This window comes from Trichechus manatus, unplaced genomic scaffold (genome assembly GCF_000243295.1).
Source record: "Trichechus manatus latirostris isolate Lorelei unplaced genomic scaffold, TriManLat1.0 scaffold00029, whole genome shotgun sequence".
NCBI lineage: Eukaryota > Metazoa > Chordata > Mammalia > Sirenia > Trichechidae > Trichechus > Trichechus manatus.
In genome coordinates this window covers 17,722,182-17,745,932 of record NW_004443965.1, presented here as the reverse complement: position 1 = coordinate 17,745,932, position 23,751 = coordinate 17,722,182, and the positions used below count along the sequence as shown (strand labels likewise).

The 23,751-nt window shown below is 34.4% G+C and overlaps 1 protein-coding gene across 1 annotated transcript in view; it reads right to left on the bottom strand.

Moving 5' to 3' along the window:
• ADAMTS6 (ADAM metallopeptidase with thrombospondin type 1 motif 6) overlaps positions 1–23,751 on the bottom strand; it is a 297,249-nt gene that overhangs the window by 117,264 nt on the left and 156,234 nt on the right. The window contains exon 12 of the mRNA XM_004374547.3: positions 10,857–10,964. Within this exon, the coding sequence (XP_004374604.1) occupies positions 10,857–10,964 (108 nt within the window). The remainder of the gene's footprint in view (positions 1–10,856; positions 10,965–23,751) is intronic.

Genomic DNA, 23,751 nt, shown 5'->3' with positions numbered 1-23,751 from the left:
AGCTAGACCATGATTTATAAATCTCTAACATGTACCAGGAGTTTTAAAAGGCCTGACTTTGCTACTTTTTCATTGTTTTTCCTGTTCCAGAGTTTTAGTGTTTCTCATTATACAGGTAGCTACAGACCTCAAAGTCTTTTTTAGGTATTTAAGCATTTAACAAAATTTTTCTTTATATTCCACTATTATTAGACTTATGGAATGATAACACAATACGGAAAGTTCCCCAGTGAGGAATTTTTATGATGGTAATTGCTTTTTCTTAAAAAAAAAAAAAAAAAGGCTGGTTGAGACTACAATGGTAAAAGAATGTGTTGTGGCATTTCATCTACATGAGCTCTGCAGACATAATAAAAGTAATGCCAAGACACTAGGGACTGGGTACAAAAAAACCCTTATATACACTGACAAACCATGTGTATGGCCCCTGCATGAACATGTGTACTGGAATTTTGCTCAGCTTTACTCTGCAATAAACCACACATACTGCACATAAGTAGAAAGCCAGGAATAATTTGTCGAGACGCAGACATCGCATAATCAGCTCATAACTCTAGCATGATAAATCTTATTTGCAGAATATGGCAAGATGAAAGTCTTTTTTTTTTTTAAATCAAGCATTTGCAGGCTTTTGGTGGTGCCTTTTTCTGAATTACCAAACTTTGACAAATCTTATACTATGAAGTCATTTGTTTATATCAATAACAATGAGTAACATGGTTATTAGAGTTCAAAAAGTGTCAGCAATGTTAGCTTGTTAAATAAAAATTCAGTCTTATATTAAAATGTATAGAGATTATCATGTGATGCTTAAAATGCAATCAATTTATTATATTAATTCTATCACCAAGCTTTGTTGGTTCTACCTCCAAGATACATCTAGAATGTGTTCAATTTTCACCATCTCCACTGCTACCATCCTAGACCAAACTGGCCAAATGGAATAGCTTCTCACCTGGTCAGCCTGCATCCACTTTTTTCTACAGTCCATTCTCCCGAGAGCTTTCAGAGAGATCTTTTAAAAATATCTTACCACATCATGTCACTTTTTTGCTTATAAGACTGCAGTGGTTTCCTACTTCCCTCAACTCTGGTCAACAATGGCCTTTGTGATCTAACCTTCTTCAGCCTTATTCTCTCCCTTGCACAGATTACTTCAGACACACTGGCCTTTTTTCTTTTTTGAATATACTAAGCTTGTTCCCTCATTAGGGCATTTTTATTTGCTGATCCTTCTAGGAATGCTCTTTTTATAGTTTCTTATATAATGAGTCAGAATCAACTCAAAAGCAACAAATAAATCATTCAGTCTCAGGTCAAGTGTCATTCATCAAAGAAGTCTTCCCTTCACCACATTATTCTGAAGAAGTAAGAAGTAATAATGATTACATACTTCTGTTTCAGCTACATCATATCACTTAACACTACTTGTAATTAACCTGTTTATTTTTCTTTTCTTTCTTTTTTTAATTGTGATTTAGGTGAAAGTTTACAGAGCGGATTAGTTTCTCATTAAAGTTAATACACAAATTGTTTTGTAATATTGGTTGCCAACTCTGCAGTGTGTCAACACTCTCCCCTTGTCCACCCCTGTTTCCATTTGTCCCATTTTCCTGTCCCTTCCTGTCTTCTCATCTTTGCTTTTGGGCTGGTGTGCCCATTAGTCTCATATATATGATTGAACAATGAAGCATGTCCCTCACATGTATTACGGTAGGCCCTATAAAAACCCATTGCTGTCGAGTTGATTCCAACTCATAGCGACTAGGACAGAGTAGAACAGCCCCATAGGATTTCCAAGGAGCAACTGGTGGATTCGAACTGCCAACCTTTTTGGTTAGCAGCCAGAGAAACCCCAAGAGTATGGCCCTTGGACATACTTTTAACTCAGTACTGAAGTCACTCCTGTTTAGTCTTTGGCTGAAGGGTGAACCTCAGGAGTGAATTCAGTACTGAGTTAAAAGGGTGTCCAGGGGGCATACTCTTGGGGTTTCTCCAGTTTCTGTGAGACCAGCAAGCCTGATCTTTGTGTGTGTGTGTGTGAATTTGAACGTTGTTCTACATTTTTCTGCCACTCTGTCTGAGACCCTCTATTGTGATCCCTGTCAGAGAAGTTGGTGGTGGTAACTGGGTACCATCTAGTTGTTCTGGGCTCAGTATGGTGGAGGTTGTGGTAGTTGTGTCCATTAGTCCTTTGGATTAATCTTTCCCTTGTGTCTTTGGTCTTCTTCATTCTCCTTTGCTCCAGCAGGGATGGGACCAGTAGATGTATCTTAGATGGCTGCTCAAAGGCTTTTAAGACCCCAATTGCTACTCACCACAGTCAGATGTAGAACATTTTCTTTATAGACTATGTTATGCCAATTGAACTAGATGTCCTCCAAGACCATTAACCTGTTTATTTTTCAAATTATTTCTTTATTATTTGTTTCCCCTCATTATAATGCAAAAGCATTGAGATCAAGGACATTTTTGCACTGTTCAATACAATAGCCATTAACAACATGTGATTATTTAAATTTAAATTAATTGAAATTAAAAATTCAGTTCCTCAGACCCACTAGCCACATTTCAAGGCTCCACTACTAACTGAAAGATTGGAGGTTTTGAACACACCCAGAGGCACCTAGGAAGAAAGGCCTGACACTGAAAGGTCACATCTTGAAAACCCTATGGAGTACAGATCTAGTCTGCAACACATGGGGTCACCATGAGTTGGAATTGACTTGACATCAACTATTTTTTTTTGTTTGTTTTATAGCCACATGTGGCTAGTGGCTACTATGTTGGACACAGCAGATACAGAACATTTTCAACATCACAGAATATTCTGTTGGAAACAATGAATGCCTAGAATAGTGCCTGGTATGTAGTAGTAGTAAGTATGCAACAAAAATTAATTGAATGAAGGAATACATTAGTTAAGCTATAGGATGTGTGTCCTGTTTTGGTTACTGCATGACAGGAAGTAACTGGAGATACTGGAGGATGAAGGTCAATTTTGTCTTTCTTTCCCTGGAATTAGGATGTAGTTGGTGCTCAGTGAATGTTTTGGTAGTTTTAAAACATAAAGGAATTTTTAGGGGGGTGCTGAACAATTATCTTTTGTCCATTAGAAATTAGGCAAGAGGAAATCAAAATTTGGTTGGCTAATACAAAGAATATTCTGACCCTAATTCTAATAAATGTTCATATAGAATATTTAGAAACATAATGAGTTTTGGACAATGAAAATCATCAGGAAGAAAAATAAAAAATCAAGTGTCCAAAATGATGAAGCAGAGGTGGTTGGCTGATCAGTAATATAGTAAAAACTCTGGGAGCAGGTTGTTGATAATTTACACTGAAGACAGAGAAAGAATGTTCCAGCTGCCAGTCTTTGATTCATCTATTTGGTCTTGAAGATCATCATTTTTATAATGATCTTTTTTTTTTTAATACCACTGTCCTAGTGGCACAGAGGTTAAAGCACTCGACTGCTAACTGAAAGGTCGGCTGTTCAAACCCACCAGCTGCTCCATGGGAGAAACGATGGGCAATCTGCTTCCTTAAAGATTTATAGCCTTGGAAACCCCATGGGACTGTTCTACTCTGTCATATACGGCTGCTGCAAGTTGAAATCGACTTGATGGCAGTGGGTTTTGGTTTGGTTATCACTTACACAAAAGTCACAACATTGGGCCAAAGAAACTTCAGCTTTACATTTTTGTTACTACAAGTAGCTGCACTACAAGTAGGCATTATATGCCTGCACCTATTTTCCTATGTGAATAACAGAGCAATGTAATCCTGTCTAGCAATTAATGATTTCTTTTTCATTGATTGCAATTAATGACAACTGATGCTTTTAAAAATACCAAGGTGGGCAGTCTTAAATATTGCCTATTTTTCAAGTGAGAAACTTAGAATTATTGACTTCAAATAACATTAAAACTTGATTTTATATTTATTTTATATAATCAGAGTTTCATCTAAACCTCAAAGAAACTTCAGAATTCATGTGATCTAAGCACTTTGTCTTTTCAGATGAAGATATGGAACATGGAGGAGTTGACTTGCCCAAGGTTATGCACTGACAGAAAAGAAATTATCTGTCCAAAAATATACAAGAATCATTTGGGAAAAAAAAAAATCAACTGGAGGTATAGGATTATGTATTTGAAGATATTACAGACTGCTTTTATATACTTTACTAGACTGTTTTTATGACATAAAATACAAAATAACACTAGAGATAAAAAATATATATATTCAGATGCAAGTATATCCATATGTTATTTCAGACTTTGTTGCCTCTACCTATGATTTGCAGAAAAAATATTTCACTTTTTGCATTTTTTAGGGAACAAAGGATTTTGGCAGGAATACTGAAAGATGTAGGTTTCAAAGTATTTAATAACATTACTATACATGTTTCCTGAATGCTCACAAAATGTAGGACAGTGAGAAAAGTCACATTAATTCTCTTATTTTCCTTTTAAAACTTATTCTTAAGGTAAAAGATAAACACAATATTCAGGTTGTAAAATGTTGCTCAGTTCTCATCATTAATTAACATCTACAAGTGGTTAAACATTCAGCTGCTAACCAAAAGGTCAGCAGTTCAAATCCACCAAGCACTCCATGGAAACTCTATGGGGCAGTTCTACTCTGTTCTATAGGGTTGCTACGAGTCGGAATCGACTGGTCGGCAACAAATTTGGCTTTTTAGCAGTAGTATTTCATAAATGGTTTGCTAGAAAGGCCAGACTAGTATGACAATTTTAGAGATTACTTCTATGTACACATATCTTCAAAAGAGGTAAAAATCTATCAAGTAACTTCTTTGATTTTAATCTTTGACAAGAATTTGTTTTTTTCTGATTTGCTTTGTTTTGTTTCTCCCCTTATATTTTTAAGAAAGGACCTCTTTGAAATTCTTGCTATTTCTCTCTTCTGAAAGAAGTAAGTGTCTTGATAAACTTATTTAAGTTAATCATAATCGTAAATTAATCGTAAGTTCTTTAAGAAGCCCATACGCAATTTCAGGTGAATCAAATTATTTGAGCTAATTTTCTAGAATATTGCCTTAATCAATATATATTAAGATTTTAAATATGCAGAAGTCATAAGTAAAATAATTTGATTACACCAAATAAAACAACTTGAAGTATATAAATTTGATAAGCACATAAAGGTGAGACTCTTGAGTGTTATATCCTCTAATTTCATCTTTTCTTATTCCTGAAGTTGCCAAACCTGTAAAAGCTCTATTAAACTGGGGAAGTTAAATATTGGGATTCAAACCAGTTTCTAATCTTTACTCTCAAATGTTATATTCACTCTAGTGATTTTTGGACTATTGTAAATAACAGTATTGTTACTTCAACCTATATTATCCAGATAAACTGGATAAATTTGGTCTTCTTTTTGCTAATTCAGGTGTGTTTAACTAAATTCAGAAAGGTGAAAGAAATGAAACTATTCACACTCCAAGATAAAAGAGTAAAATCTCATATTGTTCATTCTTGCTTTTCACATTCCTTCTAAATAAAATAAATGTTTTAAACATTATCTAGAAAGGTTTTTAAAGTTTTCTTAGGAAACACTATTCATTATTAAACAACATGTCTTGCAGTTAGACTGCTGAATTTCATGATCAACTAAGTGTTTTTACCTTAAAAATATCAGAGGATTTTCTCCAAGAAAGATATAAATCAAACAATCTAACTTTGAGAATTTATCAGAACTTCACAAAGGAATATTTCATGATGAGCATACACAGTATTTTTAAATAACATCTTTTTTTTTTTCTTTTCAGCTAGGCCATTTTGTGATTATGGTGGATGTGATTATGGTAGATCTTGCACCATAGCCAGCACTGGGTCCAGCCAGCATCTGGAATGAGAGACCCCTAAGGAAGTCCTAAGATTCTAAAGGAAGTGATATTGGTGATTCAATACAGAATATTCTTCCCAAGTCAGAAGAGCTAAGGGTTGGAGCACAGTGCTTCTAAAAGCCTTATCTTTCTGCTATGCAGGTGCAGGAATGCTATGGCTACATTTCAACCCAAATTTTAAATCAGAACTTGTCACCCCATACTATTTAAATTTCTAGAGCAACTGGAAGGGCTATTCTTTCTTCACTTCCTGTGTTTATAGTTCGGGACCCAGTCAAAACATATTATATTTTACCCTAAGTGAATTCAGATGTAAGACTACAAATGTCTTATTATATACCCAGTGCTTTAGAAGGGCATATAATAATCATTTTCTGATGCACTTCTATGTTTTCCACGTAAAGATACTAGGAATCAATGTCACTTATGTGTGAGTCCAAATGCTGGGCTATATCTCTAATTGGTTCTTGTAGAATCGTTAAATCAATCTCTTGACAACAAACCAAGTATTTGAAGCCTTCTTTGTGGTCAGCATCAGGGCTAGCAAGGATTGAGTTTTGATTATCCTTAATATCCTGTTCAGTAACAATGCCAACACTACTATCGGAGTTTTTACAAACTAAATCTTTGTTTACTATTTCCTCAAATATGGCATCCCTCTGATTTATGTCCAAAGGGCCCTTGCTGATGCCATATTCAAGGAGAGTTCTTTGGCTGAAAATTACACTGATTGATTTGTAGGAGTCTGACCCACGGACATGCCGTACCAGCACACCGTCTGGGCTCATCAAATTTCCGCCTTTGGTTAATGCTACTGTCCCTGAGCACATCCATTCAGACCATATGGTTCTTATTCAATCCTTGAATGGCTTATTCAGGCAAACATCCAATGGCTGTAATAGCGATGTCAGACCCCCCAGGACTCACGCAAAGATCAGTTTTTAATTTTTTGGCCATATTTCTTACTCCATCTGCTAAATGTGCATGGAACAGTTCCCATACTTACATGGAACATTTGTGGAACTGCGCCCCTGGGCAGGGATCCCATATCTTTTGCAGCCAGAGTTTGACGAGATCATCGTAGATCCAGTCCTCTGGATATGCCTATGCTATCATTCGAGCAGTATTTCTCCCTTTTCTTTCTTCTTTTTTTAAAAAGATTTATTCAGAAAACTACGAGCAGCTTTGATTTTATCCTGCTGGCTAGACAGGATATAGGTTCTTCTCTTGTTATTTCTGATGAGAGTGGTTTTGAAACTCAGAAAGCTAAGATCAGAGGTCGTGGGTATTCCATTCATGTTTCTGGGACACACAAACTCATGCTTATCCTATCTGATACTCATTACTGGCAGTTGAGACAGTCTGGCAAAGAATTTCCTGCCCACCATCATCTAAAGTTGGCAAATAATAATGAAAAATAATGATGATGCTCTAGTAACTCGTAACTAGCACCTTCCCTCTGAGGAAGTACATAAAAAGCTCACTGAGATAATCTCATTCCGTTCTCACAATATCTCTGAAATATATAGAAATACATTTTCTCTCATTTTAAAGTGGAAATCCATTATTTAAGAATTGTCATACCATCATATGTTCTTATTTAAATTTTCTATCCACACTGCATTGTTGTTGCTTAAATGACAAATCCATTTAGTATTAAAGGGTAGCATTTAGTATTAAAGGGTAGAATATATTGTCACCACCTCTCTCAGGCTTAGTAACCCACCTTACTCCAGTGACAATGAAAAACTGCTTTTTCTCTGCTAGTTTTCTCATCTTAAGCTAAAAAAAAATCAGAGGCAGTATAAAGGTGCAAAGATTTCAACTCTGGAATCAGAAAAGCCTAGGCTGGAATCTCAGATCTGCCATTACTATATTTTTACAAAAATAATGTACTCCTGAGTTTGTTTGCTGGCCGCCCCCACCCCACACAAGGTATTTTTGTAAGCACGCTATGCTAATTTTTTTACAGCAACATGTGGAAGGGAACTGGCATGGCAGCGCTTGGGAGGGTGCCTCATGGGTGTGGGGAAGGGCATGGTCGGCAAACAAACGCAGAAGGTGCGCATTATTGGTGTAAAAATCTGGTATATTACTGTGTAATCTTGGGCTGTTAGGTCTTACCTCAGCTGTCAAATGGAGTTAATAACAGTACCTACCACACAGGATTTTTGTTAAAAGTAAACAGAACAGTGATTGTAAAGTGTCTATCAATATACGCCCGACACACAGTAAGTACTTTTAAAATACTCATTATCATCGTCATCACAGTTACTAGAAATGCCAACTATTTTTAGATGGCAAGTATACAGACTGACCAAAGTTGAGCAGACTAATTGAAAATTCCATTTTAATTTTGTCACTAGCTGTTTGCACGGCTGTTTTGATTTGAGTCAAAATTTCCAAATAGATACAGCCTTAAGGGGAAAATCTACATTTGGCAACAGTAAACGTGCTTCTCACTTAAGGGAAAAAAATAATTGAAACCAAAGAAAATAATATTTATACAGGAGATAATATGATAAATACAGTTAGTAAAAAGTAAATTTGAAAGTGTTCAGCTCACATGTCTAGTTCTTTGTAATTTTTTTCCCTTAAAAATGCAGATTGATTCAGTTCTTTGAAAGCCTCTTCATAAATTCAAAGATAATGATAGAGATATTTTGAAGGTCTTCTATCACTCTGTCCTTTTCCTTTCTAGGAGTCTACATATGTATTTGTTTTTTCATTATTTGTTCATTCATTCATTCATTTTAAGATTTGTTAGTGCCATTCAGAAATCTCTACATATCTTCCATGTCTCTAGAAGAATGGCTTAGGTTTGTTTTGTAGATTAATTTTAGATAGTGACATACAATATATGGACTTTATTATACTACACTATGTTGTAAATATAAACAACCCTCTGGCACATAAACTTTACTACACTTCCAAGGTTCTTAAATAGTTTTTCACAGAGCCCAAGTTGTTCTGTGGAGGTAAGTCAACAGCTGGCAAGTGTCCAAGAAAAGGGTAAGGGGCAGGCAAGAGGTTACTTTAACCAGAGCATTTCCATTTTTGTCAAATGTGTACATGGGATTCTGTAGCTTTCATTTGAAGAAATAGTTTTAGGAATAAAAAAGTTGACAACAGTTAATCTAGATTAGGAATGTGAATTTTTAGGAATCAAATATAATTTTGCCCTATCTTGCTCACTTTTCATTCTCTCTGCTTATCCTGATTTATGCTTAGAAGAAATTTTATTTCCCCTCCACCAGCTATTTGCTTATGTAAATTTAAATTCAATATTCTTAGCTTAATATTATTTGATAATATTTTCTAATTATCCCTCAAATTTTTCTATATTTTCCAAGAAATATGTCATCTCTATCACATATATGCACATAGGTGTAAGATATGGCATTTGAGGGCTCTGCTTTTAAGGACAAATGATAAGATATTAAATGTGTTTACCATAAAAATGATCAGTAGGGTTAAACTATGCATTCTGAGATAGCCACTACTAGTGGTTTACCTACTTGGAGTGATTGCATGACTTATAGAATGCTTCCAGAAGAATTCTGTAGTGTTTAAAAGAATTAATTTTTTATTCTTTTTGATACAAAATAAAGTAGAATAAAAAGATCTCTCAGGCCTTGTGATAGTCTTATTTCTAGAAACTGTGGCCCATGGACTAGATCAACTAGAATAATAATCAATCAATGACAAATAGAAGAACAGATCTGCACTATGACTTTCCCCCCTTACAGTTGTGTATTCTTCTGAGTCCAGATTGATGTAAATCGCTACTTGTTGCTGACAAGAGTTCTTGGTTCCAAAATAAACCTAGACTGTTGTTTCAAGAATGTGGTTCTTAATATTTTCTACTACTTCGGTGGAAAAAAAAGAAGGAATTTTTGGTAGTGTGTGAAGGTCTTTATATTTTTATTGGCTACTTACAACATATAAAAAAAGATCTTTAATCCTTTAAAAATGACCCTATAAATTCATGTATTTAGCATAATTTACCAACATTTCCAAACTCAGCATGGTAAAGCCATCAACATGGCACTAGGTCATGGGTCCTGAATGAAGCCGTCAGCAAGGATTAATAAACTGTGACAGCTGCCCAAAAGCTTTCATTCTTTTTATTTAAACATCAGATTGCAAGCTGAAATTCAGTGTAATCTTTGTTGAAACCAGCCTAGCTAACATGGAAGAAGTCAGAACTGAGAACAGATGACAGTAGCAGTTACTATTGTAAATTCAGTCCACAGCAATAAATTCTAGAGTTTACATATATAGCAATTCCTAGAGAATTTTGGGAATAGCATACAATTATTCCTATGTGTCTGAGCAATTCTTAATAATATTTTTTGAAAATTAAAACAATGAAACTAAAATTAATTCCAACTTCTATGCTCAATAAACTGTTTTATTATTCTTGTACTACTAATGCCTCAATAGTAGAACAAATCAATGATCATGAAGGTGATGCATGACTGGTCTACATTTTATTCTGTTATACGTAAGGTCACCATGAGTCAGAGCTGACTCAATGGCAACTAACAACAACATTAGTCCCTGCCCCCGTATTGCAATTTAAAAGTGACTCTACTTAAACTATATTTATAAAGTCTATTTTTGGGTCACATAATTTTCCTTGGAATTGTTTATCAGCAAAAAATGAAACTATATTATATGACTAAACACTATGTTATATGACCGTTGTGGATTTTTTGGTACAAATATAGCTCATATATATGCTTACGGAGAGGTGAAACTAACCCAGAAAACAGTTATTTACTGTAATTTCACTGTAAAACAAACGTATTTTTACAGATATCACAATATGACAACCTCTTAGGGCTAGAAATTTTTTAGTTTTTCAAGTACATTTTAAATTAATATACACTATTTCCTAGAGGTTGAATATTAGCACCAAAAATTAACCAGTTTAGTCTATATTTCAAACAGCTAGTAAATCATTTGTGCTTACCCCCTTTTCAATATTCCCAGTTTGACACAGTGTCCCCTCAGCTGCTGGAATACTGTTAGTGACACAGCGGTTGCTCTTGCTGAGGCACCAGAGCTCTCTACACACTTCCTAGGAAAGAAGGCAAAAGCAAGTTGATCAGAAGTGGAGACCAAAATCACATCCAGTCCTTCCATAAAATATACCCACCATCACTCAAAATCCCTTTAAAAAGAGACCACAGGTAGTATTTCCTGACCTCATGCTGCTGTTGAAACAGCAGAGATGATGTTGGAGGAAGGTCTTATAAACGTGGGTTACACATTTCACAGAAGTATTTGAACATTTGTCATGGTATTCTTATTTTATGGATAAAATATATCTTACCTTTGAATATTACTTAGGACCTTTTTTAAAAATTGTGTGCAGAAATTTCATTAATATAGAAGAGTAGGGAGAAAATCAGAATTAATATGTAGAAAAGAAATATATATTTATTACTTTCAGAAATGTACAACAGCATAAACTTATCAATTACTAACAGAGTTATCAGGTAGATGACTTCCTAGGCTTACTATAATATCCAAATAAAGATTATTTTAAAATAGTAATAAAGAAGTCATGTTAATGGACAGGAATTTAACACATGAATTTAAAAAATTGAAACATATTTCAAATAATATCTAAAGCTCATATATGCCTAAGAATAATCTAGCAATGTTATTTGCAGTCCACCAATGTAGTCCACATCTATGAAAGAAAAATTTGGGTTTGAACAAATGCAATCATTTGTGTGTCATTTCCCTAACTGATATGCTTCAAATGTTGTTTGTAGCTTTCTTTTCTTATGATTTCTAATTATCTGACCTCAGCATAGGAGAATTACAACACTTATTCTAATACTAGCAATATAAAATACTTCATTTTGTTCATACTGTATTAATCTATCACATTCTAAAATAAGCTGTTCAACATATTCCTGAGTAAAGTGTTTCAACTAACAGATAGCCAAAAAAAAAGCTTACTTCTAAGGAAAATTCTTAAAATTTTCAGAGTTTTTCTTTTTATATCTTACTATCAAACAACATCATTACTAATGTTACAATTTTTTAATTTAAATTAGAACTATTTAGTATAGAATGTATATTGCCAATAATAATATAATAATCTGGTAATGCAAAGATAAATATAACAACAATTCATTAAAATCTGCCGCTTTTATTGCCCAGCTGATTTTTTAAATCCCAAAACACAATTATAAGAACTCATGTCACATAAACACAATTTAGAAACATATTGAAGCCAATCGTTAACCATTCCTACAAATAGAAATGCCCCACAGAGCACTGAGGAGATTTCTTTGGGCTCCTCTTTAGGGTGCCCTCACCAAGCCAAGAAGGAGACATGTAATTTCTATTAGGCTTTTAAAAGACTTAAAAAAAAATTTAGACTCTATTTGGAGAACTACTGAGGTAGAAGAGAGTTAAAAGGTTAGAAATAAAAATGACAGGTACTGTGTTATAGCATAAAGATAAAACTTACCTGTTCTTATAATCCAATTTATTACAAAATCTACGTTCTTTCATTGCTTTAGTTTCTTTTTTAAGAAGTTATTTATACTACTTTATTATTTTTCTATATGAGACGGTTTCTTAGTATATGGTCCTAAATATATACTTTTAGCTTAATATTAAATAGTAGCAGGCCTAACATTTTAGGACCTTAAAATATTGTCCCATGTATCAAAAATGCATCCACAGTTACAGAAAAAATGTGTTCAAAAAAACACTAAAACATTGCTAGAACAATGTATAGAAGTTATAAAAAAATTTATCCAAAGCCCTGGACCATACTCCTGATTTATTAAGAATCTTAAAACTTAAAACAAAACAAAACAAAAAAGAATCTTAAGTCTAAAGCTTACTTTAGACAGAAGTAAAAGAAGTCTAAAGTTTACTTTAGACCAAAGTATACAATACAAATCCTACTATTAAAAATGACAATATTCATACCATGTCTCATAAAAATATACTATTTAGTCAGGTTACAGAAACTTTGTTTTCCAAAAGTGCCTTGAAAATCTATTCAAAATGCAAGTATTCAAGATACTTTTTTTCAAAATCTTGATCTCAAGATTCACAATAGAACTCTCTGGTAGAGTTCTCTTACCCTTTAGAGGATGATGCATTTTGAAAGGTAGATTCCCACTTTTAACAGGATTTCGTTACCCTAATGGACCCCTGGGGATTCAAATTTGCTAGGGCATTAACTTTTCATAGATCACAGTCTAAAGCATGAGGCTGGAAATCTATGTATGGGAATCACTCCCTAGATGTTAAACTAGCCAAAGATAAGATTCTCGAGAGTTTTCAATTAGAATCTCCACTTGGATAAGAAAGATTTCAATATCCCAATTAGGAAGATTTTTCAAGGTATAAAAAGGATACTCTCTTGAAAAAGAAAATTTCATTTCATACCAAGTAAGCAAGAGGGACACTTCCCGAAAGAACTTGAGAACAAATTCCCTTTCAGAAATACCCTTCTTCCCCTAAATAGCTGAATTCTACAACATGGACAGTATATTTGCATAGGTATATCAGTTTCATTTGCACATATATATCAGTTTCTGAATAAGCACTTTGCACCCTAAGGTAGGTCATAGCCACTAAAAAAGTCAAATGCATACCAAAATTTTTTGCCTCTTGGGCGATTTGTATAGTAACCATCATAGTAGATGGATGAATTTTCCTAAATAAAATATATGAGACATAGTTAATGAGAAGGAATAATGATTTTTTGACTAGCCATCAGCTTAATTCTAAAAGAACACAGTTCTCTTTCAGATACTCATGATTACTGTTGACAGCAGTTAAGATTTATTAAGATTAGTTTCATGACCTCTATGAACTAATCATTGTCTGCATGTTTGGGTCCCCTCTATAACCCTAAAATTCATTTTGGGGAAGCATCTAGGGGAAATTTGGGTCTTTGTACTTGCCCTTGAGTTTAAAGAAGGAGAAAGAAGATATCAACAGTCCCCACTAAGGGACATTTCTGTTACATGACAATGAAAAGTTGAAATGGGATCTCTAATTTCACGGTACCAACTTCTAACCAATTAGGAGGACTGCCTGGTAAAGCAAAGGTGATAGAAATGTTTTCCATTCACTCAAGAATATTTATTGAGCACTTACTATGTGCCAGGTATATGTTAGTGTTATGAAAAAAATAACACTGTCACTCAGCATTCATGTCAGGGAGGAGAAGATAGTGTATAAACAGACATACAGCCCAAATGCCATGGATTGTTACAAGTCTATGATTAAGTTCTTAATATTCTGTGATAAAATTAGTAGTCTTTTTTTTTTTTCCTTGAGACTAAAACTATTTATTTTAATGGACTATCTTACCAAAACCAAACTCGTTGCCACCGAGTCAATTCCGACTCATAGTGACCCTAAAGGACAGAGTCAAACTGCCCCCATAGGGTTTCCAATGCTGCATCTTTACGGGAGCAGACTGCCACATCTTTCTCCCGTGGAGCTGCTAGTGGGTTTGAACCGTCGCCCTTTCAGTTAGCAGCCAAGCACTTAACCACTGCACCACCAGGGTGCCTTATGGACTATCTTAATTAAATTTTATTCTTTTTACATTTGAGGAGTTAAAATGTCTTTTATTTTATGAAATGATAAGAACAGTAGACTGCAAGATTCCTGAAGGCAGTATCTGTGTGCTTATGCCAGTTTTTAAAATGTGTTCTTACCTGGAAAAACAAAAAGTTGTGATCCTTATGTTGCTCCCCAAAATTGGAGGGAAATTTCCTTTCCCACACAAATCTAAAAGTTTGTGAACCACTGACTCGCTAAGACTTGAGAGTCAATGTTTAGAGAATGGAGTGTGTCTATGTGTTTAAAAATGCCTTTAATACCAACTGCTTCTTATATCCCACCCCTATTTTCTGGGTTCACTTTCTTTCTTCGTAACATACATATTTTTGTAGTTAATTTAGAAAGGGACTTTTTCTTATTTTTCTGAAAATAAACTGATTGCCCCCTCATTTTGAATTATATTTGAGTTGAACATAGAATTGTATGCTGACATGTATTATTCTATGCTGACCTCAGCATTTTGAAGGTATTAAGCCCACTGCCATCTGGCCTCTATGGAGGCTGATGAAAAGTAACTTGCCAGTCTAATTGCTCTTCCTTTGTGGTTAAACCTTTCCAGTTGCTTTCAAGAGTTTCTCTTTGTCTTTGCTTTAGTGCAGTTTTACCAGGTGTTCATTTTATTTATCTACTTGGAATTCATGCTCTAAGGATTCATGGCTTTCTTTGATTCTGAAAAATTATTAGTTATTATCTTTTAAAATATATCTCTTCTCCATTCTTTCTATTATTTCTTTCTAGAACTCTTATTCAACTTACATTGGACATTCTCATTCTAACTACCACATCTTTTACTCTCTCTTTCTTATTTTCCATATATGAGGCATCTGTCTAGAGCTTTAATTTCTCATGGAAGCCATTCCTCCTTATCTAGAGCAAAGGGCAGGTAACATTCCTTGCCCATTTAATTCTTTTTTCTAAGTTGAGATGGTCCTTCTAGTGTTATGACTTTACGAAGGAGTCTCAGTTCCAGTTCTTTATCTCATGGCCCAAGGCAATGTCTTCTATCCCAACATGGTCAACATCAGCTCACCATCTTGTCACTCTGACTAAAATCTCTCTTTATTTCTGGTATATCCCCCAATCTCTTCACCCTCCTTGGGTCTCATATGTACTGGTTCTCTGTTACAAGGTGATGAATGCATTCCCAAAAAAACTCTGCATTGCACAAAATAACTTATTAAAAAAGTGTTTATGGGAAAAAATAGGATTGTACTAGACCACTCAAAACCTATGTAACTTTGTAAAAAGAAAACAAAAATGTTAACAGTATTAATTAAAACATTTGTAAAGTTAAATTTCTGCTGGCATTTATTCCCAGCATCCTAGTCAGTTAATTCTTTGCAGCTTTAAACCTTGTGGCTTGTGGTTCTTCCTCTTTGAGATGTAGGTCTTTGAGGTATTTGCTTCCAACAGACACCATTGTTATCAAAACTAAGAATTGGATCCAAGGTATAGCTTCTTCAACAATCAGCTTTAAAAACAACAACATAATGGGCTGTATCTCCACAGCCTCTTCATCTGCCCTCATGACTTCATTAGATAGCTTTGTGTTTTGGAAATGAATCCACTAAATCAGCCATTAACTTCAGTAAAGGGAGTCCTTTCTATAGAATTTTTCAATTTTTTTCCCTGAGGTTCTTCATATATTGCTATAGATTTTCTCTTTAATTAAGAGAAAGCTTGGCTGGTAGTTTCAAATCATTAACGTGCTAAGAAACAATCACATATGAGCAAACAAGATTTATGCTTTATACAGTATCATTCTTCAATTTTTCAACTGTACATAAACCTCTTCTCATTACAGAAATACATCCTGTAGCTAAACATGTTGGACTATATTTAATTATGTCTATTACTGTATTTTTATGCAAATAACACCCACCTTCTATGTTTGTTTGCCAACCATGCCCTCCCACTGTGAGGTATTTTCATAAGTGCCACTATGCCAAATTTTTTTACATGTTGATGTGAAAAAAATAGCATAGCACGCTTATGAAAATACCTCTGGGGGGGGGAGGGCATGGTTGGCAAACAAACATAGAAGGCATGCATTTGCATAAAAATATGGTAGTTTTATTTTGTTTAGTGTTTCTGTTTTTGTACCTGGAAAAAATGATTGGGTTTACTGTTTGTCATGTTTCTAAACTGGAACTCTTCTCGTAAACTTTAGAAAGCAAATTTTATAAAGGATTGGAGAAAAAAATGTGCATGTTAGTGTAGAAGTCAGTTCAACAATGGGTAGAAGCTAGAGGGATCAGATTTCAGTGCAATATAAAGAAGAGTCTTCCAAAAGTCAAAGCCGAAAAATGAGGAAACGGAATTAAATTCCCATCACTGGAGATACTCCAGCATATGCTTTATGACCACTTAACAGGGAGGTATAGGCAGGAAGAAAAGAAAGAAACTAAGGCTTTTTCAGGACATACTGTCAACTACTGTGCTAGGCATATGCATATTGTATCACATTCAATCATCACGACAATCCTTTCAGAAAATTGGTGAGAAACTTTAGTTTCAGAAAGATTTAGCAATTTCCCTGCAATTCTAACTAAATTTAGATTTGAATCTCTGTCAAATAGCAATGCATAAGTTATCGCCACACAACCAAGCAACTTTTCCATTTCTCTTAAGTGTATCAGAAATGAATAATGTTATTGGCTAATTAAGGCTGATTAGTAAATATTTACTTGTAATATAATATAAAATTATACTATCCATTCATAATGTCCTCCTATCCTTCACCTATATTTGTAAAGGTTTAAAGCAAGATATCTCCAAATTAAGACTATTGTATACTAATTCATAACATATTCACTCAATCAATGAGTTTAGGCATCAACTTATACATTATTATTACTGGAGTTTCTGAATGTACCATCACAACTTGTGTTTGGACTTTAAAACGATACTGTTTATGAATGCCTCAAATTATTCCATGGTCTTCCAAGAAACAAAACATTTAAAAATATTCTCACTTATTTAAAATTTTAATATCAACTTCCAGATTTCTAATTTATTTAATTTTTCGATAAATGACACTACAAACATTAAGAACAATAAAAAAGATTAGCAAACCATAAATGGCAATAAAACTATGCATCATTATAGAGAACAGTTTTAAATTAATGATCTAATGCAAAAATAATTTACCTAGTATTATGGATTGAATTGTGTTGTCCAAAAATATGTGTTGTAAATCCTAACCTCTATGCCTGTGGTTATAATCCCATTTGGGAATGTGTGGAGCTCTGGTGGCACAGTGGTTAAGAGCTCCACTGCTAACCAAAAGGTAGACAGTTCGTATCCACCAGCCACTCCTTGAAAAACCTACGGGGCAATTCTACTCTGTCCTATAGGGTCACTATGAGTCGAAATCTACTCTATCAGAATGGGTGGGAATGTGTTGTCTTTGTAATGTTAATAATCCAGGATTAGTGTAGGGTGTCTCTTGAGTCAATCTCTTTTGAGATATAAAAGAGATTAAACAAGCAAGCTAGGAAGCAGAGATGGGGGAAGAGATATGCCAAGCCACATGAAGATTACCCAGGGGCAGAAGCTCAGAAGAGACCAGGTCCTTCCTCCAGAGCCTACAGAGAGAGAAAGCCTTTCCCTAGAGCTGGCACCCTGAATTCAAATGTCTAGCCTCCAAAACTGTGAGAAAATAAATGTTTGTTCAAGCCATCCACTTGTAGTATTTCTGTTAAAGCAGCGCTAGATAACTAAGACATCTGATACGCAGAAAATAACTTTGTAAAGAAATGAACTAGGGCTCCTCTACTCACAATACAATAATTGATCATTTTACAGACAAAGACCTTTTTCAACACAATAAAAGAAATTAGAATAATCATTTCCAATCTTTCCATTTTTTTCTTTCTTTTAGGAAGCTATTTTTTTTTTAATTTATTGCACTTTATATGAAGGTTTACAGAACAAACTACTTTCTCATTAAACAGTTAGTACACATATTGTTGTATGACATTGGTTACCAACCCCATGACATGTCAACACTCTCCCTTCTCAACCTTGAGTTCCCTGTTACCAGCTTTCGTGTCCCCTCCTGCCTTCTAGTACTTGCCCCTGGGCTGTTGTGCCCCTTTAGTCTCATTTTGTTTTATGGGTCTGTCTAATCTTTGGCTGAATGGTGAACAATCTTTCCATTCTTTTGAAGCAACTAAAACTGTTAAAAAAAAAAAAAAAAAGACTAAACAACGGGAAGGGAAGTCATTCACTTTACTTGGGAAAATTAAAACTAGCAGTTTACACAGAGGGGAAGGGACATCATAAAAATACAAAATCATTTTTAAACTATTATATCAGTAAGAAGGTAAAACAGTATGTGAAGAGATAAAGGTGTCTTTATTGCTAGATGAACATTTTTAACAACTGTAAAGACCATAAAAGAGACATGCACGATTTTTCTGGCCTTTGGAAACCGTAAACCCTATTCCATCTTGGACTCTTTATTCTGGATATGAGACATTCTCTTTGTCCTCATTATCCTATCAGTAACATCTCTCAACAGCTGTTTGCAATAAAGGATCCTGAAGCTCAAAGAGGTCAGGAAGGAGCATCAATGATTAGAAAGGTTACTTATCATTTTATCATACAAAAGGAAAATTGAAAACCAACATATGGTGACCCTGTGGCCTGGTGCAGGTGTTTAGAAGCCATCCAAAGAGAGAGGATAATGTATCCTTATTTCAGCCTTAAATACTTTAATCCTGTTATGCGGATAAGTTAATTGTAAGAGATCCTAGAAAGGCGAAAAAAAAAAACACGTAACAAAAAACCTAATCTATAAATTTGGGTTACATAACTTATCGCCAATTTGAAAGGGTTAAGAAAAATGTGGGTTTTTAAAAAATTTATTTGTTTTTTAATCCTAAGATTTAAAACAACAATTGATGTTTAAGGGTACAAATGATTATGGACCTATGATTTTTGGCTTGGAATTTAAGGAAAAATAAAAATCTAATTTCTTATCTTGTATATGCCTGCTAAATATGTATGTTTGGACTCCAAAAGAATATTCAGGTGATAAAATACTTCATGCCTTTTATTCTCCAAGCCCATATCAAGCCACATTGTAGAATATTAATATTTATACCACTTAAAAACCTTCAGGGAGAGTTATTCTACAATCTTTCTCAGTGTAAAAGTCCAATATTTAATAACTTTGAAATTCTTCCTACCACCTAACCTACAACCTTACAGCTGTAAAAATTAAGACCACTATGTTTTTTTATGCTCTTGGTAGGGAAGGAGAACAATTTGTTACTGGTTATCAAACTATAATAAGTGTTCCAAAGCCTGAATATGGTTTTGAGGCCAACATTTAGCTTTCTTTTTCACAGGCTAATCAAACTCTGTTTCTTTAAACTTCTCTTTTATGATTACTACCCTCTCCCAAGTTATCTGCATCTCTTTGGGAAAAAAAAAGGGGGTAAATAGCCAAAATAGACTAATAAAATCAGCACATAATTACATGAAATGAATGATTCTTAATCAGAAATCAATAATGACTTGAATCTTAGCTAACTGACGGTGATAAAATAATAGACAGAAGGGGGTAAGTATGAAAACCTGAAAAACTGGAGAGTCTGAGAGACAAAGTATTCTCCCAGGAGGAGAAGACCTTGATCAAAGAACTCAACTCCTTTGTCTTTAGCAGGTTACCTCATCTGCAAGTAGCTATACTTCACACTGAAATAATTTGATGGCATTATTATTATAGTTATTAATTAACATATTAATAAAAAGATCTACATTGTTTCACATTTTAATTCTATGTTAACCAAACAACCTTTTGATAATAAACTGACCTACAGAGTATAATTTCCTTAGGTGAGAAAATGTGCAGAGTTCAGTAGATTTTACTGAATAAACTATGTGGCTATATTTCTTACTATAAATTAATATATACAAATATATATATGGTGTGTGTGTATACACACATTTGTATATTTTGTATGATCTTTCATTTCTAATATCAGATCCTAAATATTTCTCATCACTTAAAAGTTTAGAATAAATATGGTACACTTAACCAGTTTTAGACTGTGGAGCCCTGGTGGCGCAGTGGTTAAGGGCTTCACTGCTAACCAGAAAGTCAGTAGTTCGAATCCACCAGCTCCTTGGAAACCCTATGGGGCAGTTCTACTGTGTCCTGTAGGGTCGCTAGAGTCAGAATCGACTCGAAGGCAACGGGTTTGTTTGTTTGTTTATTTTTATCATTAATTATTTAATTGGGTATGTAGAAGAGAAAATACTCAAAAGTTTGACAACCTGTATGTAAAATATAGCCCTCTCCACAAATAGATTCAAAACTGATGAGAAGTTTTAAAGTATCCAAAGTTACGTCATATTTTCTTTTTATATGTTCTTCCATATTTCTACCACAACACACTGGGATTTTGCAGTATTAAAGTCGAAATTATGAAGTCCACTTCTATACATAAACACTTCCTTTCATCTCTTCTCAGTTATGATACATTCCCCTCTGGTATAAACACAATAAGTTTATTTTTACCTAGAAAAGCAAGGGCATTGCTACAATCGAGTATCATCAATGGCAGATCTGCTTTAATACTAAGTGTAGGGTATGTTTAGGGGAACCAGTAAAATTACATTTGATTGCTATGATACACTGTGCCTTAGAAATTCTGTGACTTCCTGTGCATCAATAAACTCTTATGATCTCATTCATAAAAACCCTTCAATAGTTTCCCAGTGCTCTTAAGATAAAAACCTAGAATCCTTAACATGGCCTATAAGGTGCAGTGAGATTTGGCCCCTATCTTCTTCTCCTGTCTCATTTATGTAGTGCTTGCTTTGAGTGCCTCAGCCACAAGGGCCTTCTCTCAGCTATTCAAATACATAGCCTCAGGGTCTTCACAGTCCTCTTTCCCTATCTCTTCACAAGATAACTCTTCTTTTTCATTTATTCAACAAATACTTAATGAGCTCCTACAATGAGCCAGGCATTATGCTACTCACTATATAAACAGCCAGGAACAAGCTGGGTGGAACCCCTGCCCTCATGGAGTTTACATACTCATTATGATTGTCAGTTCATTCATTCAACAAATATTTATTAAGGACCGTCATGAGCCAGGCACTGTTGTTGGTGTTGGGGATTCCTCAGCGAAGGAAACAGAAAAGCCCTCTGCCTCTACGGAAAATAGATTCTAGTGGGTAAGGCAGGAAATAAGCAAGATAAGTAAAATAAATATTATGTTAGGAACTGATAAATGTTAAGGAGAAATATAAACCGTAGGTGTCAGAGCAGAACTGTATTCCATAGGGTTTTTAATGGCTGATTTTTTAGAAGTAGATCACCAAGCCTTTCTTCCGAAGTGCCTCTAGGTGGACTTGAACCGACAACATTTCAGTTAGCAGCCGAGCATGTTAACCGTTTGCACCACAATGTACAATATACCATTATACTTTCATGTGCTAACTCTTACGTCTATGTGACAGTGACAAACTTCATAGAAAATCATAAATTAAACAAAGCTGGTGGTGTGGTGGTTAAGAGCTTGGCTGCTAACCAAAATGTCAGCAGTTTGTATCTACCAGTCGCTCCTCAGAAACCCTATGGGGCAGTTCTACTCTGTCCTATAGGGTTGCTATGAGTCACAATCAACTCGACTATAATGGGTTTGGTTTCATGATGTCTATAAAATTTTTCAGACTGTGTGGGGCCTTAAATCTACCTGTGGATGAACTCTCATCGCCTGATTAAAAAAAAAAAAAACCCAAACCCTTTGCTATCAGGTCGATTTCAACTCATGGGGACCCCATGTGTTACAGGATAGAATTGCTCCACAGGGTTTTCTTGACTGTAATCTTTATAGAAGCAGATCACCAGGTCTTTCTTCAGTGGCACTACTGGGTAGGTTCAAACCACCAACCTTTAGATTAGTAGTTGATCGCAAACTATTTGCGTCACCCAGCAAATTATGGACTAGATATTGTTAACCTATACTGAACCATTAAGGCTATTAAAAAACAATTTTAAAATACGATTTAAAGTGACAGAATAAAGAATACAAAGCTAAATCTGAGACTGAGTCCTGAATTAATCTGTTCTTTTTGAAAGCAATTAAAAGATCACCCACAGCCTCTGCAGTACATAGGCTCATTAGTGACTTCCTTCCTAAGTTTAAACTTCTTATCATTGTAATATGCTTTTTGTTAATATTTCTTTTCTAACAAGAAAGAGGAGACTAATGGAAATTGAAAGAAGGGTGAGACAATAGATCCTACAGAACTTCATAAGAAACTATTTGTTACCCTAAATAGGAAAAGAAACATTACTTGGACATATGATATGCTGTTTTATTTGCAAAGTACTTTCATCTAGGAAGCATCCAAGGCCCCTTTGAAATCTGCTAACATAGCCAGCAGATTTTTTTTAGATTATCTAGTAGCAATCTTACTTTGCATGCTGTTTGTCTGTACTTGCATCTTGCCTTGAAAAGGTTCTAACTCTCTATATAAGGTAAAAAAAAAAAAAAAAAAAAAGAATCCCCTCTAACCCAAGATTCAGGACTTCAGATACAAGAGAATTTAAACAATGTTTGTACTTTAGAACATTTCAAATATTTTAGGCAATAAGTTTAGGGAAGCTCTCCTGATCGTCTCTCTCCCCACAGAAAACGGACAAGATAGGGAGTTTTCAAAAGATTTTTAGAAACAAATATTACATGATAAAAACTGAGTAAAAAGTATTTCCCGAAATAAAATAGATCTGCTATCTTTATTTCTTTCCTTTAATATAATTATCATATTAACACTTAGTAGAAAACAGAACTGACAGATTTAGACCACTTATTTATTTATTTATTTTACCATGGGGAGGGAGGATCACTCCTGTATTTTTAGTTTGCCCATCTATAAAATATTCTAAGATAATTACTATTTTTATTAAAGCACTTGGAAGTATCTCCGATAAAAGGCACTATGTAAATACCTGAAACTATATATCACTTATAGATTACTGCATTATACAACTGTTATTTTGTATATTGTACCGTACATTTTATTCTTTGTATTTATAGCCATTACAATCTCCTCATTACCTCTATTAGAATTTAAAAACACCTGGAAACCATAAATTAATGATATAAATGGAGACCAGTGGAAAATGTTGCCCTGAATTGAAATTTAAAAAAAAAAAAAGTATTCATGTAAATTATCAAATGTGACTAACATGTATATTAATGAACCCACTCACAAAGAATTCA